The 14,385-nt window shown below is 42.0% G+C and overlaps 1 protein-coding gene across 7 annotated transcripts in view; it reads right to left on the bottom strand.

Moving 5' to 3' along the window:
- Positions 1 to 14,385, bottom strand: part of chd9 (chromodomain helicase DNA binding protein 9) — a 77,944-nt gene that overhangs the window by 23,605 nt on the left and 39,954 nt on the right. For all 7 annotated transcript variants that reach the window (XM_086175101.1, XM_086175105.1, XM_086175106.1 and 4 more), the window contains 11 exons: positions 13,690 to 13,795; positions 8,402 to 8,548; positions 7,142 to 7,210; positions 6,871 to 6,926; positions 6,109 to 6,226; positions 5,684 to 5,770; positions 5,277 to 5,414; positions 4,410 to 4,531; positions 3,041 to 3,284; positions 1,345 to 1,521; positions 1,120 to 1,263 (listed from right to left, as the gene is read on the bottom strand). In XM_086175101.1, the coding sequence (XP_086031227.1) occupies positions 1,120 to 1,263; positions 1,345 to 1,521; positions 3,041 to 3,284; positions 4,410 to 4,531; positions 5,277 to 5,414; positions 5,684 to 5,770; positions 6,109 to 6,226; positions 6,871 to 6,926; positions 7,142 to 7,210; positions 8,402 to 8,548; positions 13,690 to 13,795 (1,408 nt within the window). The remainder of the gene's footprint in view (positions 1 to 1,119; positions 1,264 to 1,344; positions 1,522 to 3,040; positions 3,285 to 4,409; positions 4,532 to 5,276; positions 5,415 to 5,683; positions 5,771 to 6,108; positions 6,227 to 6,870; positions 6,927 to 7,141; positions 7,211 to 8,401; positions 8,549 to 13,689; positions 13,796 to 14,385) is intronic.

Genomic DNA, 14,385 nt, shown 5'->3' with positions numbered 1-14,385 from the left:
CCTCTTAATTACTCATGACACCAAGATATAATTTGTGCAATGTGTTTTGTCTTTTTTTTCCCCCAAATGCAGCAGTAGTAAATATATATGTATATTGCATGTCAGGTCCGTTCCATATACTGTGTGTTATTGGTGCAACATAAACACCAGAAGTAGGCCACAGCTTTGGATGCTCGCATATTTTCCAAAATTGAATTATCATTTTCCTTTGAATGAGGGCTGAATCTGATGTGGACCACCTGCTATTAATTGGGATGTTTAACTTTGTGACTCAGAACTGTCCAACTGTGGTGTAACAGCTGCAAATATGTCGAGCCATCTTGCAACATTAATCTTTTAAGAAGAAACACAAATTTGTAGAGGCTGCAGTTTACCTACACGGATCCCGTATTCAGTAAAGGTAGGTTATAGAAGACCGGCGGATGCGAGATATTTTCAAATCTCCCTTTAGTGTGCCATAAATCAGGAGCACATGTCACAAATTCTAGAGCGCATTCTTACAATGAACTGAGTTTATTCATATAGTGTGGTGAAAAAGTAGCCCTTATCAGCGACTGCAACTTTTACTACAAAGTGGGCTTCACGTTGAAACTAGATCAGTGCTGAGAGCTTCCACTTTTAGAGCTTAAGCTGTTGAAAATATTTTAACTTTCAGCACAAGTGCCTCACTTCAAACCCGCTTTAATGGTCTCTTCCCGCGTGTCTCTTCAGTGTCGGTGACTAAAAATCAAATGGCGCACAGACGAAGGTAAAAAGGCCTTTTTCTTGTTAGCTGCAGTGTCAATACACTGTCAAACAATGTGTAACATAATACCCCATTATCTGTTATCATCCACCATATGCTGAGGGGAGTGTGTTGTACAAAATGTCACTGTGGCATAAAAAAAAAGCTCCACATCAAGGGTTCCATCTGCACAAGATACTTATATCTAAGCAGCGACGTGTGCGAAACAATACGATGTTCTTTTTTTTTTTGACTGCCTTTTTATACAATATAACAAAACAATATGGTGACTGTTAAAAAGTCATACATCTTCTCAGATACTAATTTACCTCTTTACGTCTTTGATCGTAACTCATCGTAACCACAACGCAATCTTGCACCATCTCGAGCCTCACCTGCTCCTCAGTCTTGAGGTCTCCAAACTCCTGCATGAAAGTATTTTCCGAGGGAAAGCGAGCCGGTTCGAGGAAGTGTAGCAGGCTGAAAAGCTCCTCCACAGTGTTTTGGAGAGGGGTACCCGTCAGCAGGACCTTGTGCTCCTGGATGAGGAGAAAGTCACCGTGTTACGTCGCTTAAAATAAGCCTCGACAACGCCTCTCACGCGGTGAGGAGAAACCTACCAGGCTCATGAGTTTAAAACCCTCTAGCAGCTTGCAGTTCTTGTTCTTGAGGCGATGGGCCTCGTCGATTATAACACAGCGCCACTCGATGGCGTTGAGCTCGGGGCAGCCTCCCAGAATCATCTCAAATGTGGTAATGACAGCCTGGAACTTGTAGGCGCCCCGCATCACGCGACCCTTTGGACAAGGGGAGCAGGTAGACAATGACATTTTTCAACTTGGTTGATAAAGCGGTTGTTTTCGGTTGCGGTCATTTCATTTCTCATGTTTTAAAGACAAAACAATCGTGGGGAAACGATGAAAATGTAAAAAGTAGAAGCATATATCCACTGCATATTCCAGTTGTCCTCTGTTTACAGACATATTAGGGGAACCTTCAGCTTGTCATAGTCTCATTTGTTTGTTTATTTTTTATGTATGACTGTCTGTCCGTCTGGGGAAGCATTGCCTAACCCTGCCTCTGCAATTGTATCTATTGCCTTGACAACAGTCCTACAGGGACACTCAGTTATTCAGTAACCGCCTCCTCCAGAAAGCCAGCCAGCAGACAGCTGTAGAGGAGCCTCTCCCTGTGATATGCCTGAGACATGCACACACAGTGTTCCCCTGGAGGGCTGCTGTGACATCACAAGCTGCCTTGGAGACAGCTAGGTGGCGGCTCCGCTCTCCTTTTCGCTTCTCCTGCAGTTTGTCTAAACACTAGGAGCTCCTCGAGTCCTACAGTGACACATCACATGACCTGTTGAACAGAGACGGCCTCTGCCCCGAGCAGAGGATCTAAATGTTACCCAATCGATCAATGCCCCTTTAAAAAAAAAAAAAAAAAAGAAAAAAAAAAAGAAAGAAAAATCCTCTGCCTTCTCAAGATGGTAACAATTCCTAATAAAAAAAAAAAAAAAATAAAAATACAAAAAAAAACATGTATACATGTAACATGTACACTGATTAATCGGGTTTACTATCGGGAGGCATAATTTCATATTGCCCCTTGACCTTTGGAGCCATTAAAAATCAATGTGCATGCCTTGAAATGCATTAACTTGAGGGGATATGTTCCCCACTGCAGTGAGAGAATTTTTCTCCATCACTCCCGGTGTACCCGGGCTTCATGTTTCACATGGTAATCGCTCACAGTCCGGCTTTTTCAATATCCAGCTCCTATTGTTGAAAGCAGCCCTCCTGTTTTGAAACATATCATTAGATTACTCACAGGATTTTGTGCTGCTGGCACTGTCCTGCTGCTTTTGCAGAAAGCACTGTGATTATGTTAATTGAACAGAATGGCTGCTTTCCAGACTACAGGTGAGCAGCCGGCAAGCCTAGCCACAGCAGTGCAGGAACAGGCTGGTTGAGAGAGTATTAGAACATCTATAACCAAGCAACAATATATCTGTGAGACAAACTTGATGTAGTGGATACTTGCACTGCTGTGTGAGGCATGTCTAGGCCAGGGCAAAACTACAGGGAAATAAACACACACATACAGCGAAAGTGCATGTCATGTATTTATACCTGTTTGCTTTTTTCCCTAATATATAACATGTCGGTAATGCATGTTGGTTTACTGGCTTCAAACAGGCATTACAATTGAAGTGTAGTAAAAATAAAGAGCGCCACCTGCTCTACCTTTCGCCTTAAATCTGAACGTTAGGGGCCAAAATAAAACAAGGACAAAAATGATGTGCGCTCTTTTTACCTGTCCGTCCCTGAAATACATCTCATACTGCTGGAGCATCTGCCTGCTGACCACGCTTCCGTGGTAGACGATGACGTTGAGGTGAGTCCACGTGCGGAACTCACGCTCCCAGTTGGCGATGGTGGAAAGCGGGGCGATGATGAGGAAGGGCCCCTTAATGCCCACACGGTAGATCTCCTCCAGGAATGTGATGGATTGGATGGTCTTTCCCAGGCCCATCTCGTCTGCCAAGATGCAGTTCCGTCTGACAGGTGAAGACGAAGACACACGATCGGGTTGGAATGTATAACAGGAAGTGAAGGCATAAGCTCTGTTTTGTGTGTGTGTGTGTGTGTGTGTGTGTGTGTGTTTGTGCATGTCTTTTTTTCCATAGGTTTGCTAGATGTTTGGCATTTACTTCAGCAAATGGTAATAATAGGCTGTTTCATCTACATGGAGAAATGCTTGCACTAGTTTAAAGCTGCTTGCGTCTGGATGGTGATATAAAAATAGAGTTTTGGAAAAAAAAAAAATAGGAGGATGAAGAAAAGAGGGATGAAAAAAAAAATGCAGTAAGCACATGATAAAAGGAAGGGGAAAAAAAAATGAAGACGATGACAACGCCATCAGCGGTAATAGCAGACTAAAGAAATGAGATACACACTAATGGTAAATGCAAGTGCCTCTGCTGTGTGGCTCTCTCCAGCAAGCCATTTATTCAACTGTCCAGCGGATGGGGGTATTATGTCTTGATACTAATTGTAACATGCAGATATTCCCACCGGCCTCTTAAGCAGCTTTCTACTTTTGATGAATCTCTGCGTGGGCATACACAAACTCCTGCATGCTCACGCGTAACAAAGCCAATTCCCAGGGTTAATGCGAGCGCGCAGTGCGCGGCGGATACACTGTGCTTCGTCTCTTCTCTGATCGTGGGCGAGGAAAAGTAATTGCTGTTGCAGGAATGCGCACCTTGACAGGAAATTTGACACTACTCGGGCCCGACTGAATAACAGCCCGCTCGGTGCACTCTTAATATTAGAACATTCAAATGTACCGAGCAGAAGTGAACACAAGGATAGGATGCTATCTGTATCCGTTTGTATCGCAAAAAAAAAAAAAAAACATTCACGTCTCAGCATTTTTACAGGAAGCTCACAGTTTATCATGAATGTTCAAAAATTCTCAGAAATGATGAAGCCTGTTTCTCTTAAGCTGCAGGCAGAAAACAAAATCTATTAAGTATTAGGGTCTGGATAAATGAAATAAAGAAGTCTGAATAAGTGAACAAGCTTTCACTGGTCTGAATCATGTTGCATTAGATTCTTTGGATTTACGAGAAGAAACCGTTGCGGTGCTCGTGTCTGCAGCTGCACTTCTAATAACTGACCTGTTGTACCAGTTGAAGAGGAGCCAGTTGACTCCCTCCAGCTGATAGTCCCTGAGGCTGTTGCCATTCCTGTATTGTCTCGACTGCTCCCTCTTCTTCCATAGATTGGCAGGGGGCCGCTCCTAAATGACATTCTTTAAGGTTAGTACAGCAGGTTGTGAATGCAACCGGAGTTTAAAATCTAAAAAAAAAAGAGATCCATGGGATATAGGTGGCGGATGAATTAAACGAACAAAAAAAAAAAAAAACAGAAACAAAACAAGAATTTGACACAATACCATCATGACACTTTGTCCATAATCACGATTACTGTCATATGTCGGTAGAATTCCGAGTGAAATGCTAACAGCCAAAATAATAAATAACCTATTCCTTAGAATTTCATGTTTATTTGTAAAAAAATTCGAGCAGAATGTCCTGCACATGTTTTTGCTCAGACACATGATAGGGAAAGCTTTGTTTATCGCAAGAGGAATGGGGATATCTCGCACAAGAGTTTTCCCATCCCTGGGCATTATGTTAAGGCAAGAGCAACCGACAATTGGAGAAAAAAAAAAAAGATCACACAATCCCCGAATAACGGTATAATATAATCTCCTGTATTTTCTGAGATAAATGTGCCTCATGTATGTCCAATGATTCCCGTTAGTGCAATTTCAGGTAATTACATCCTGCTATGTGCATGCAGTATTAGAAGATCAAATATTTCCCTTGAGTAAAATAACATAATTGAAATAAATAAATAACTGAATAAATGGAAACTCATTTACTGCATAGCAGGGATTCAACTCCAATGTCGGAAGTATATGAATAAATAACTGAAGCATGGGAGCGAGTGTGTTGATACGCAGGGTGGGCGTGGCTTACCATCCTTCGCGAGTCGGGCTTAGCTGCCTGCAGGTGCTCGAACTCCTCGATCTTGCTCTGATCGACGTCGTCCTTTAGCTCCCAGGTGCTGTCCTCGTACGGCAGAGAGCACCACTTCACCAGGTAGTACACCACTTCCTGCAGCACGGAGACGAGAATTAGCTCTGAAAAAGGATCGAGCGAGGCCAAGCTCTGCTTTATAATATTAACAAAGGCTGCGAGGGAGCCCATTAGGATGGCCTTGGGCACTTGCGAGACACAAAGGCGGCGGAGAATACAGTTAAAGAAATAGAGCCACAAAACGTGCAAAGGACCAACACGCGCTCAGGCACGTAGACACAAATAAATGCGACACACACACACACAGCTAAAAGATAGGATTATGAAATTAAAAGTATTCACTTTACCTCCCCTGTATCTTTGTCTTCACAATACGACACTTCCAGCACTCTGTCGACCTCTACATAGTCAGGGTTAAAAGGGTCCTCTTCCATCTGTGTGGCGGAGAGAAGCATGAAAGGGAAAGAAACCGAGACAAGGAGGGAATAAACCGAAGTGCCCACTCACCATGTGGCGGGACAAGCATCACTAGTGTATCGATCAAGCGAGTAACGAGATTCAAATATATGCGCTCAGATGTGGCTGCCCACGCAAACAAAACCAAGAAAATATAGTCATTATGCCTCCGTGCTTAAAGCTGTATCATAATTGTGCAGGCGCAAACATGTCCTGGCAGGCAGGGACTTTCAAAAACAAGGCACGTGCATGCAGTGCACAGCAAACACCACGCTGCTCGTGGACGGTGCGTCCGCAAACACAAACACAGCCTCACATCTGCAAAGAAGAGGGCCCTCTGTGCTTGTTTCATCTTGAAGCGTTTGATCTTCTGCTGAATCCTCTTGTCCTTCTCCAGCTGCTGCTCTGTGGCCCACTCACAGTGTAGGTAGGAGCTGCCACACACACACACACACACACAATTAGACACGAGTGCCAAAAACACTTCCTGAGCATCATCTACGTCTGGTAGGACCAGCAGGTGGATCTCAGGTTGAGGAGCTGGTGGCCGCAGAGGAATTTTTCGGAGCACGATCTTTGTAAACATTTTTACATCTTTTCCCGTCACTATTTGATGAGAGCATGTTCACGCCACGGACAACTTGGCAAGTAAAAGTGCTTGATATTTGATTTATTTACATTTATCGGTGTACCTGAAACGACCCAGTCTGTCTGTCGTGAATTTATTTGAATTCTATCCTTGCTAAGTCACCTATTTCTTCTATGTTTTGCATATGACAATAAACATTTTGAATCTTTAAATCCGCCTGAAAAGCATTGATAAGCCGAACCCTTCTGTTAAGAAAACAATGTGGGTCTTTACATGGATACTTGGGTAAGATCTTTCTTTTGTAATGTTTACGTCTTTGATTTCACAATGTACACACAGAAGTTGTAAATATCTGGTGCGGCAAATATGTTTTTTTTTTCCGACCAATCTCTTATCAGCGGGGAGATGTTTAGAAATGAGTATTTGTCAAATATCCAAAAATAAAAAAAAAAAAAAGACTTGGAAGCTAGAAAAAAAAGAGATACTTACTAATTTTTGTATTTCACAAAAAACTCCTCCACTTCGACAACCACTCCTGGAGAGACCTACACAAAGAAAAAAAAAAAAAGAAGGATATTATAATCCTGAACAAACATCATGATTGAAAACGAGACACGGGTTAAAGAGCTTAGTGGAAGAAATAGAGGAAAAGTGCTGACAAAAATTAACGCACAATGGAGACTTTCAACTTGATTTAGGAGCAATTTACTAACAGAGAAGTCTAACAGAATGCTTCTGATGATGAGCAGTAAATCATTACCTCCTTCTTAACAACACGCGAAGACATGATTTTGTCAACGACAGCGGCGTCCTCTTCACTGGGGTTTTCCTGGAAATGAGGGAATTAAGAAACAGTGTCATGACACGTTGGTCGATTCTTGGAGACTAACACGCCTCAGGACGTTCGGCGTAACGCAGACTCCTTGCTGCCTCGGGACGCTTCATAATACATTAATATTCAGGGCTTTCGTGCTGATCTCAAGCGTGCATATGAAGCCGCTGCCACGGCTTTTATTTATAACATGGGACAATCCAACACCCAGATTTCCAGTAATGGGTCATGACATTTCCAGAAAATAATGATGCCTGTGTATGCTTTTGATCGATTTCTCAGGGATTATTATACGGTCCTTGAAGGGGGCTTGTGGTGTCCAGGCGCTCGTCCGTTAGAAAAACAATTTTGAGCAGAAAATGAATACTACTCTACCAATTTCTCGTGTTGAAGCTAAATTATTGAAAATTGGTACTGAATATGTATTGCCCTTCTTTGTACAGGCACCTGCAGGGGTCCTCGTTTGTATGTCACAATCTGGGGATGAAAAGGAATATGCCAGGCGGAACTTCAGCGCTTTGAAAGCTACTGCAACAGTGTATCGCCAAACACAGGACATTGTGATCATGATCAGACGTGATTCTGGCGTATTCCCTTTCATGCGTGCAAATGAGAATAGTTTAAATATCAATATCTGTATACTTTTTGCTCCCCGAGTCTACGTTGTGAAGGTTGTGGCGCTGGTGTGAAATACAAATCTATTCTCCAGGTGTGCTAGCATTGGGCCAATGCTAGCCGTAGCTAATGCACTTCCCTGCAACAACATCTGAATATTAACTTCCGCAGTTAACATTTTGCATCCAGTTGGAACGGTCAAATGGCAGAGTGTGCTAGTGCATCCAGCCAGCATTTTCAGAATAAAAACAAATCGAAGCGCTTCCATCTCAGTGACTGCGCGCCAAACTGCGCTGATGTTTCTTCACTGTGCTGTCTCTTGAGTGAGGGGTTGTTCATTTGAAAATGTATTGCACGTCATTTAAAAACATTAAAGTGTTCCTGTCCATTAAAAAATATGGTTTGATTTTAACATGTAGGAAAAGTCCTTTTTGAGTTTATATCTCTGTTGCTCGCTGCCTCAGAGGAACAATCCACTTCATCATTTCTTTCTAGGCAGACGAAGCCTTGCGCGTTGGGAAATCAGCCGACTGTGACCTGATGGTTGAGCTCCTCGAATCAGCAGCTACTTACTACAAAGAGTTGAACAGCAGGTTGCTTGGATGCCACGGTGTTGGATTTCTTGGCCTTGACGATAACCTTGACTTCTTCATCCGACAGCCTGGCCTCCAGCTCTTCGGCGTACTTCTTCCTCTTTACCTGGCGATTAGATCGCCTCTTCTGTGGGGAAAACAACGTGAGGGGAAAGATGATGAGGGGATACACGTTATAAAGATGTTCAATAGATAACTTTGATTTGACAACATCATGTTTTAAAAACGGATCAACATCAGTAGTTCATGCCATTAAATAAACGACTATCTAAGTATTTAGTACATTTTGTTTCGGGGTGGATTTGATCTGGGCTTTGGAGAAATAGACATGACATGTCAGCACAATGATAAATGCCTGTGAGCACCATCTAAACATTTCCATTAGCTCGACACTCCCAGCGCGCTCACGTGCAGCCCCGTTCTGACCGGCTCTACGATGGCAAGAAATTCCATGGTAACTACTCATATACAATGAGTAAGTCCCAGGGGAGATTACTGAAGTGATATCTAGAAAGAATATCAATTCATTTGCAGATGTAAAGGCAAAACAATGTGACCATTTCTTTTTTCCGAAGCATAAATAAGTCATGACACACACAGACGCGCACACGCACACGATTTTAGAAATGGTCTTTGACAAACAAAGGGTTTATGAAAAACGTAGGAATGTAAACTCCAGTTGGTGGGGTTATCAGGAAACATGACTGACTCGTGCAAAGCAGAATCAAAGTATCTCATGTTTAATCACGGCAGTCTGGAGGGAACAATCCTGGATTTCAATATTTTTTTTCCACAAAAAAGGGCCTCTGAATATCAATTCAGGCGTCGTATGATCAGTAAATATCAGGTTTCAATGAATTATTTAAAAGTTTTGTCACGCTAGCGGATGTTGGTCAGCTGGTTAACTCTCCATCTCTTATATTTTAAGGAGATAAACAAAATCAATATCTGCCCCGGAGCCGGTAGTTAAACTGATCAACATGCATGCAGTGAAGCTGATACAGGATCAGCGAACCCCTCCTTAAAGAACCGCCACGCAGCTGCACAAAACCTAAACCAGAGGGCCTGTAACAAGTAAAAAGTCCCGCTCCGCTGACACGATGCATGGAAAAGTGAAACCGGCGGGAGTTATTCGAGATGTAGAATATACATGACCATCCCCCCCCCCCGTGACTCCAATCCGAAATGTTTCCTTTGTGGAGGATATGATTTAATTTGCGGCGGATACAGAGCACTGCAGATGTGAAATGATACAGCCGCCGCACATGTGTGCATATTCTCTGCTGGTTTGGGGTGGACCACCAATATTCAATGGGAAATAGCTCAGCTGCCATATTATATTCTATTTATTAATCGCTATCACAGTTTACAGAATGTATTTTTTTTACATTTTAACTTTTCACTAGTAACATGCATGTGAGTTTTCTTTTTTTTTTTTATATAAAGATGATTTGTTTGCGTGAAGGTGACAGCTTTGCCGGTTCAATGTCATTGTTCTCTTCGCAGCGACAAATACTAGAGTAAGTCAGATGAACAGATATATGGAAATGGACACGACCACTTTATTATCATGAAAATGTTGAACACGAGCGACTAAACCGTCTCCGCTCTCCCTTTTTCAGCGGTGACCTTAACTTTAGAGCAGAAATATGCAATTAATTTATCCCTGAGCATAAAGAATAGAGGAAATATGATTACAAATCTCTGATAGCGGTAGGTAACTTAAGATTCCCCAAACCTTTCGCCATGGTTGTCTGAGGCGAGACGACTTAATAACAACAAGGGCTCTCATCTTTCAAAAGGTTATTGTGAATACACAAGCCATATGAGATATAAAAAAAAAAAAGTGCTCTATATGAAAAAGCACCACAGAAAAAGGATTTGCAGGGTTCTTTAAATGCTCCTTTCAATTCCTTCCTATTCCTTCCTGTCAAGCCTTTATAATTATCCCATGCGTGGGTGGCTGCATCCTGCATCAATACACCAGCCCGCCTAATGATAATATGTAGTTAATTAGGAATAAATGCCGCTGACCTAAAGCTAATTAGGTGTGCAATATAATATTCCCGTGGAAACGGACCCTCACATCCTCGGACCCGAGCTGACCAGAAGCTGCAAAGTATAACAACACTTGCTGTGAAAACAGGCCCAAACATGTCCCCCCTCCCCCTGAAACACACACACACACTCCCACACACACGCGCACGCACACACATACACACGCCCTCCCACACACACACACAAACACACACGCGCACGGATACACACTACACAATCCATCCGGGGTAACCACGCGCTCCCTCGCCATCAGCCACACTACTCCGACTTCTTTCACAGGATCATCCTGAAACAGTCATCAACAGACTGTTTTAATTAAAGCCAAGGGCGCCATTTAACAAGCATTATTAGATCACGGACGAACGCCTGGATAGGACGCCGAAGGGAAGGGTAGGCCGACAGGAGGAGGAGTCACAGTCACAAGGCAACTGGCTTCCTTTCCAGATATGGGGAAAGTATTAAGAATTATAATAACAGGGGCCAAAAAGAACACAATGCATGGTCTGGGGACATACTAGCAAAAACAATGACCGGAATAAACTAAGGTTTCATTTTATTTCTTGTGTTTCCCACGCCAGACCACAGTTATCTGAGCCAATTCTACTATATAATTGTGATTTTAAATTGAAACCGATGGTTTCTGCAGGGAACCATGATGATGTTTTTGACCATACAGTTAATATACTGATATATGGTGTCAAATTAAATATGATCAAAAATGCACATTGTTGACAACACTTTGTTATATTAATTGTTTTCCTCCTTAATGTCACTTGATTTTATATCTCTTTGTCCATTTAATAATAATAATAATAATAATGATAATATTGATAATAATAATGACAATAATGATAATAAATGTCAAAGGTAAAAGCCTGGAATCTATTATAAACCAGCCACCTATTAAGAGCTGCACTTGAATATGGAGAATTAAAGCAATTAAACTGAGCAGTAAATAAATAAAAGTCACTGAAATCCCTATGAGAGTAGGAAACGGTCTGAAAATTAGCAGACTGAAAGAAACTTGCAAGAGGCGACCAGAAAATGACCCATGAGGTTGCATTATCTTCTCAACTTAACAATAGCGAAATGCTACAGCCAAAGGTCACATCAGAGGGTGAATGAGATCCGTCTGTGAAAGGTCTCTCAGTGCAGAATTTAACTCACCATCATGCTCAGGGCACATTCAGTCTATCTGAAATGTGTGTGTGGTTTTACCATGCAACTGTGAGATATATTTATGCACGCTATATTCCTTTCACATATCTCCCTGATCTACCCACATCTCCAGAGGAGGTCATTGCAAGCTGACCTGACAATCTACAGTGGAGACGTTTCAAAGTCGGTGATTATTTATGTTTATTTATTTGCAGTGTATGCGAGAGATCCATCACAGAGATCGCACTGGTGTTCAACAGTCCCTGCTGTTTCCTTGGTAACTCACAATCTTGACAGTAACAAGTGACGAAGTTCTAACCATCTCATTTTGTGAAAAGCTATATATTTTTTTGTTTACTATAACTACTTGGTTTGAATTAACACGACCTCGTTGCATGCTGTTCATTTTGGAGGTGGTGCTCCTCGACATTTGTTTTTCCTAACGTAAAACATTCAAAATCAACAAATGCACCGAATTAATCAACAGAAGTTGAGTTTTTTTTGTTTATGTATGTTTTGTTATCATACATAGGTAGTATAAACTACATGAAATCCAAATAGGTCTTGCATTATAAGCATGTCTGATCTTTTCCAGGTCATGTGTCTGTGTGTGGTATTGTCAGTTGTTTGCCCCCCACAAAAAAATAAAAATAAAAAGCCTATAAAGCTCTGTTCATACCAGCATTAGGATTAAGTGGACGACTCCAAGGGTCTGACTACACTCAGGAGGTGGTCTGGGCCACATGTGGCCACAGCGAAGGACAGCATAATCCCAATTACCTCTGTTCAAATGGGAATATAGTCATCTGCTGGCCAGAGGCAGCAAATTACTCTTACCAAACCTGAAAGTGGCGAAAAGCCCACGGCGATATATTATTGTGTCAAATATTAAGGACGCGTCTGTGATATTTGTCCCTCTTCACATTTTAATTTCTGCTAGCAGGGGATGCCATGGAGCATCCCGCCGGTGCGTGGCAGCCATCATTCAACACACGGGCATGAACTGACAGCAGCGCTCTGCTTTCATTATGCAGGTGGACTGAGAACAGCCTGCATTGGCCCATCCCTTCTGATCACCTCACACTGAACGGTAAACAATTCATGGCATAAATAAATCTGAAAATCAATAGCTATAATAATAATAATAATAATAATAATGGATATCATGTTTATCATTATTATTACCAATACTAATACTAATAATAACAATAACATCCATTGTTATTATTATTATTATTATTGGTGTTTATTATTATTGTTGTTGTTTATTATTATTGTTATTATTATTATCAATCATATGTAACTAGTTTGATGTTTGTCTGATAAGAGTGATTTGTTTTTGGGAGATCTGCCATAAAACAAATACCAAGGACAAATAAGGCAGTTACACCAAAGCAATCGGCCTTCAACTGGAATAATTGTTAATTTTATTTTATTTTTTTTTGTTGTAATTTTGTTATATTTTATTCATCCCTTGCGGGAAATTCCTCTCTGCCTTTAACCCATCATGGATGAACCATGAGCAGTTGGCAGCCATCTAGCGGCGCCCGGGGAGCAGTTAGAAGTTCGTGTTTTGTTCTCAACACACTTCGACGCACCAGCAGGAGCCAGGAATCGAACCAGGAATGTTGGGTTCCAAAGACGATCACTCTCCCCTGCGCCACGACGCCCCTTCCCATAAAGAGAACTGAAATCCAACTGCAAGAGGTCGAGGGTTTTTTTTTTACACCGCACACGCAAATTTAAGTGACAGGATCACATGGGATGGACCTTAATACCAGGTCTGACCAGTCATCTCATTAATGTTGATAAGAATGTCCACATCAGATAAACACCCACGGCATGGCCGCCGCGTGAACCATTGATTGGAGCCTCCTGGCTCAACACAAAGCTGTGAAGCCTTGTCCTCCGTTCAGAGCAGCGCGAAGTCCGTGCGAGGACAACCCTTGTGTCATTTCACACCCCAGGATAAATTATTAATTACATTGTTTGCTTGCGTGCCACGTCTCTTTGTGAATGTGTGTCTATATAGCCATACGTATGTCGTCTTACCGAGTCGGCGTCTTTTGAAGCGCGTCGAAGTGGAGGGTCATCGTCAGACTCCTCTGAAGACTCTGGCTTTCGCTTCTTCTTTTTTCCAATCTTGATAACAATTTTCCTGAGGGAAGAAAAAAAAAAAAAACAGGCCATGAATATGATGAGATAAAGGCCAGAGTGCTGAAAACCTATTCCAAGTAGTTTATTGTAGTGGTGACAGATGCCATAAAACGCACCCCAAAGCACACTGTGGTTCACTTTCTGCCTCTTCCACAATTTTAAAAACCACACGTATAAGAAATTCTCGTCGAAACAAACCGCCAGGTACACGGCGTTAAAAATGAAACAACGTAAAAGCGGCAAATCTAGGATCTGAAGGATTGTCAAGGACATCAGAAATGGAGATGAAATGCCAGGTAGTTACACTCACGTGTGCCATGTTTTATATAAATAAATGTAAATGAAAAGACCATCTTTGGCTAGCAGCTAACTGACACAAGCATTTTTTTTCTATGTGACGTCGCGCTCCAGGGTGTCAATAGGCTGGGTGAAAATAACACTGTGCGGAAACATTTTGAAATGCATACGTTCACAGTTTCTTGTCCACATTCGACAGATGTGCTACATCCACAACATGTTCTCTTTCAGGGCCTCAATCTGAGGCATGCTGAGGTTTTTTTTTGTTTTGTTTTTTTTTTAGCACTGTCTGGA

The sequence above is a fragment of the Fistularia commersonii genome, chromosome 27, assembly GCF_037954325.1.
Source record: "Fistularia commersonii isolate RoL2024-O1a breed Wild chromosome 27, RoL_Fcom_v1.0, whole genome shotgun sequence".
Taxonomy (NCBI): domain Eukaryota; kingdom Metazoa; phylum Chordata; class Actinopteri; order Syngnathiformes; family Fistulariidae; genus Fistularia; species Fistularia commersonii.
The sequence above is the reverse complement of the archived record's forward strand: the minus strand, read 5'-3'. Positions and strand labels throughout refer to the sequence as shown.